Genomic DNA, 4,705 nt, shown 5'->3' on the forward strand with positions numbered 1-4,705 from the left:
GGGCGGCGGCGCTGCGGCCCTTCGCCTGCGGGGAGTGCGGCAAGGGCTTCGTGCGCCGCTCGCACCTGGCCAACCACCAGCGCATCCACACGGGCGAGAAGCCGCACGGCTGCGGCGAGTGCGGCAAGCGCTTCAGCTGGCGCTCGGACCTGGTGAAGCACCAGCGCGTGCACACGGGCGAGAAGCCCTACATGTGCTCCGAGTGCGGCGAGACCTTCAGCGTGAGCTCGCACCTCTTCACGCACAAGCGCACGCACTCGGGCGAGCGGCCCTACGTGTGCCGCGAGTGCGGCAAGGGCTTCGGGCGCAACTCGCACCTGGTGAACCACCTGCGCGTGCACACGGGCGAGAAGCCCTTCCGCTGCGGCCAGTGCGAGAAGCGCTTCAGCGACTTCTCCACGCTCACGCAGCACCAGCGCACGCACACGGGCGAGAAGCCCTACACGTGCATCGAGTGCGGCAAGAGCTTCATCCAGAGCTCGCACCTCATCCGCCACCGCCGCATCCACACCGGCAACAAGCCGCACAAGTGCGCCGGCTGCGGCAAAGGCTTCCGCTACAAAACGCACCTCGCGCAGCACCAGAAGCTGCACCTGTGCTAGGGCTGGGCAGAAGCAGGCTGCCTCTGGGAGCGTGTGGGGAGTGGGTGTCCTGGGGACAGACGCTATAGAAAGAAGTGGGGGAGGGACAATCTGAGAGTGGCCGGGGAGCCTTTTGGTTAGGGGGTCCTGAGGGGGAGGGTTGAGTAGGAGTTGTCCTTTCCGGGTGCCACACTTTGCCTGCCTCCTCCCCAGCGAGATGCGCTTGAGACTGTGACTTCCTTTACACGTTGTGAGAGAGGTGAAGAGTGCGCAGGAGCAGCGGCGCTTTGAGGACCTGAGGAAGGGGAGATGGGGGCGGGGATGGGAACAGGATGGCGGGGAGTAGAGTAGGTTGGGCTGTGCTGACCTGTGGGAATCGGGAGAGGGTGTGGTTGGCGTGAGGGTTATGGGGTAAAATAAGACGCGGGTATACATCTATCCTGGTCCTACCAGGTGGTAAGCTGGTGTTTGCCGTGTCCCCCCACATCAGCGGTACTCCCACGAAAAGTAGGGGAACCTTGTCAATCCTATAATAGGATATTTAGTGTAATCTTCCCTTCCTTTCTCTGAGCCACAGTTAGCTGCTATTTTTAGGCATCCGGGGGAAACTGGGCAGAAAAGACCCTCATTTCAAGGAGCAACCTTTGGGGTTTAGAAATTTACTTATAACTGGTTCTTGATCTGGGAACTCCTGGTCCTGCTCTTGGTTCTTTGCTAGTTCTTTGAAAATATTCTAGCTTCATGCTGGGTCTAGGCCGTCTACATGCATGACCGCCCCCGGCCCCCTGTGTCACGTGTTTGCTGCACCAAGTATTTCAGGTTGCGCTTGTGGTCATTTAAGTGCAGGTAAATGGAACAATCCCAGCTATGTGTCCCTTTCCCAGGTCAGCTTGATGGTATGTTTCAAGGAAACCTCAGACCATAAACAGTTGTCCCAGCGACCTGCTACAAAAATCAAGTAGCTCAGAGTTTTGCTGGCTTTCTGTGAGAAATTCAGGAAGACAAAGTGTTCACACGTTGGGATGTGAGGCTCCTTTGTCTCATTTGCCTTCATTTGCGCCTGTGTCTCCCGTCCCCCACTATCCCCCACCTCTATCCATATTGATGAGGATCTAGTCCAAGTAGGAATTTCATTTTCCTACATGTGGAGGCACAGTAGAAATCTCAAGGCTTTACACAGGAGGGCACAGTCAGGGAGAGATGTAAACACAAAATTGCCAAATAGCACAAGCAATGAATGTTTTCTGGGTGTTATATAGATGCCAAAATAGCACTTTTGTGTTTTCAAAGTGCTTTATGCTTTTTAATGGTTTTTAGTTGTTTCTCACATCTTTGTGAAGTAGATCAGTATTATGACCCCTGTGTTAGGGAAGGCCTGGGGACAGGAGTGTGTCAGGCTGTCCAGAAGACAGGCTGGCGACAGTATGAATAGGTGTGGCCTGACTTTTTGTGTTCTCCAGCTCAGCTGCTAGCTTCCTTTACCTGTCATGATTTATATAGTGAAATAAGGACACTGAAAATTCTTATGCTTGATGGAAAACTTAAGGGTAGCCTAGAAGGGCCAAAGATGTCCTTATTGACAAAGCTGGTCTTTGTCACCTAATTAGGGTGTCCTGGCTATGTTCCATTTCTAGTAGGGGGCTTTAGTTAGATGACTCTTGTATAGATTTCATTTTCCTATGCTGAAAATCTCTCCCTTAGTTAGCTTTTAGAAGTTAGAGTTGTGGAAAGCAGTCTTGTTTTCTTCACTAGCAATTGTTATCCTATACTTTTCATGGAAGCATCTTCACAAACTGTTGGACACAGTTGAAGAGGGAAATAAAAAAAGCTACAAGACTGTTTTTACAGTTTTAGCAAAGTTTTTGTGGATGCTAGTAATTTATACTTGATCAGTTGTGTTCTGGCAAAGAACCTCTTGGGAAGCATGTTTTTGTCGTTATAAAAACACGTTTTTAATATGTCCTGAGAATTTGGGGCTTGTGTAATGCCTGCTAATCTTGCCCTGTTGATAAGTTTATTGTTACTCACAAATGCAAATAGATTTTTAAACTATAGACAGTTCTGAAAGACACTAATTCTTTTTTTATTTTCTTTTAGTCAAGAATAATACAAAATGTCCATTATTTATTCTGACTTGTAGTCTGAATACTGTGTTTAAGTACTGAAAATAATATAGCCAATATGTAGGTGATCTTACTCCTTTGTGGTTTTTTTCCCCCTGCACATCTACCTCTTCTAGCTGTTTTAAGTTCTCTCAAGTCTGTGCCTATGAAATCTCATCCAACTTTGATTATTCGTGGGTTGATTATCCACTGTATGGGTTGTTTGGTCTTTTGCTGCCATCGTTATGCACAGTCTCATCTGCATCAAATATGTTACATATTAGCAACTTCAGAGAAAGGGTTTAACAGGGAGTAGAGATTGAAGCTAATGTAAAAAAATTTAGTGGCAGTGGACAACTTTGGACTTCATTTACTTCTCTTGTTCTTTCTATTACCATGGATAAGAGAGACAACCACAACATTAGTATCTCTCCTATGAGCAATCTCTCAGCAGAAGAAAACAATTCAAACCCAACACCCCACTCTCATGGTGCATTGAAAATGTGATTCCATTTTTCTTACAATTCTTCAGGGAACATACCCACATTAAGTGAGGTTAAATGTATTCAGAAGGTTGTTTCTTGTATCTAGTTTTAGAATAGTAGTATATCTTCAGCAAACCCTGTTAACTGTGGTTCACCCTTGAAAATGTTAATCTGAAGACTCCTTCCACCAACTCATTCAGGATGGTAGAGGCAAGTATATGAATTGTTTCCTGGGGAGTTTGGTCAAGAGCAGGCTTCCTCTGCTGTCCTTTACTAAGCAAAACCTAAAGCAGTTTAAACAGGTTAAATGGTTTTGATTAAATCTCCCTGAGTTGCAACAAGATGAGACGTTAACCCCTTGAGCCATGTGGTCTCTTCACAATCAAGAGGCTGTACATATGTGAAAAAGTACAAAGATCTGGTGTTCACAGACAATCCACTGTGTTTCTGAAGTTTGTGCACATTTTCCTTCACTGTAATGTTATTTTACAGCTGTTTGTAAAATAGGGAATAATTTAATGATCCTAAAAGTAATAGGTTTTGTGTGAGTGCGTGCTGTGTATGTGAGAATTGCCTTTTTTTCAGGTTGTTTTATTTAATGATAGTTCCTCGGACAGCATTCTGGTGTTCAGCAACCAATATGGAATATTTGTCATTAAATCCATATCAGTCTTTTACCATGTCATCCTTTCTTCCTTATTTGTCACCCATTAAAGGTCACTCAGCTCAATCTATGGAAGCTATGTTCCAGTCGAAAAGGGGTTTGCAAACTACGAAATCTGTCCTGCCTCTTTTTGTAGATAAAATCGAATAGGTATAGTCATACCCATACAGCCACGTTACATATTGTCTAAGGCTACTTTCACACTACAACAGCAGAGTTGAGCAGTTGTGACAGAGGTTGTGTTGCTCACAATTCTAAGTTATTTACTATCTGGACCTTTACAGAAAAAGTTTGCTGACTCCTGTACCGGTGTAGTCATACCCATACAGCCACGTTACATATTGTCTAAGGCTACTTTCACACTACAACAGCAGAGTTGAGCAGTTGTGACAGAGGTTGTGTTTCTCACAATTCTAAGTTATTTACTATCTGGACCTTTACAGAAAAAGTTTGCTGACTCCTGTACTAGAATGTTCAGGAGGATCGTAGGTCATCCTGGAATTGGCTGATGGCTGATGTCTAAATAGTCTGTCCATTCTAACCAGTAATTTAGTGCAACACGTCTATGCTATTGTGGCTTTGGAATACTGGGAATGTGTTAATGATACATCACTGGTACCGATTTCCAAAGATCTGTGTCTTCATTCCTTATTATTCTGTGGGGCACTTAGGAGGGTGGTCAGGGATGGGTGGTTGTGGATTAAGGGAGACAGTCTCATCTCTAAAAATCATGTATTCCTGAACCACATAACAAAGTATTTTCTTTCCCCCAGTTCTCAGAAGTGTAACTTAATAGTTACTGAAAATACTGCATGGAATTTATCAGTTAGACTGGTCTTTTGCTCAAAATATTTATTAGCTAGTGTCTGCCCA

General features: G+C 45.2%; 1 protein-coding gene across 1 annotated transcript in view; it reads left to right on the forward strand.

The window, feature by feature from the left end:
* The window catches only part of ZNF697 (zinc finger protein 697), a 7,336-nt gene extending 3,483 nt beyond the window's left edge, over positions 1–3,853 (forward strand). The window contains exon 3 of the mRNA XM_008591824.1: positions 2–3,853. Within this exon, the coding sequence (XP_008590046.1) occupies positions 2–602 (601 nt within the window). The 3' untranslated portion in view covers positions 603–3,853. The remainder of the gene's footprint in view (position 1) is intronic.
* Positions 3,854–4,705: the final 852 nt, after the last annotated feature.

Source organism: Galeopterus variegatus, unplaced genomic scaffold, assembly GCF_000696425.1.
Source record: "Galeopterus variegatus unplaced genomic scaffold, G_variegatus-3.0.2 Scaffold7329, whole genome shotgun sequence".
NCBI classification, from domain to species: domain Eukaryota; kingdom Metazoa; phylum Chordata; class Mammalia; order Dermoptera; family Cynocephalidae; genus Galeopterus; species Galeopterus variegatus.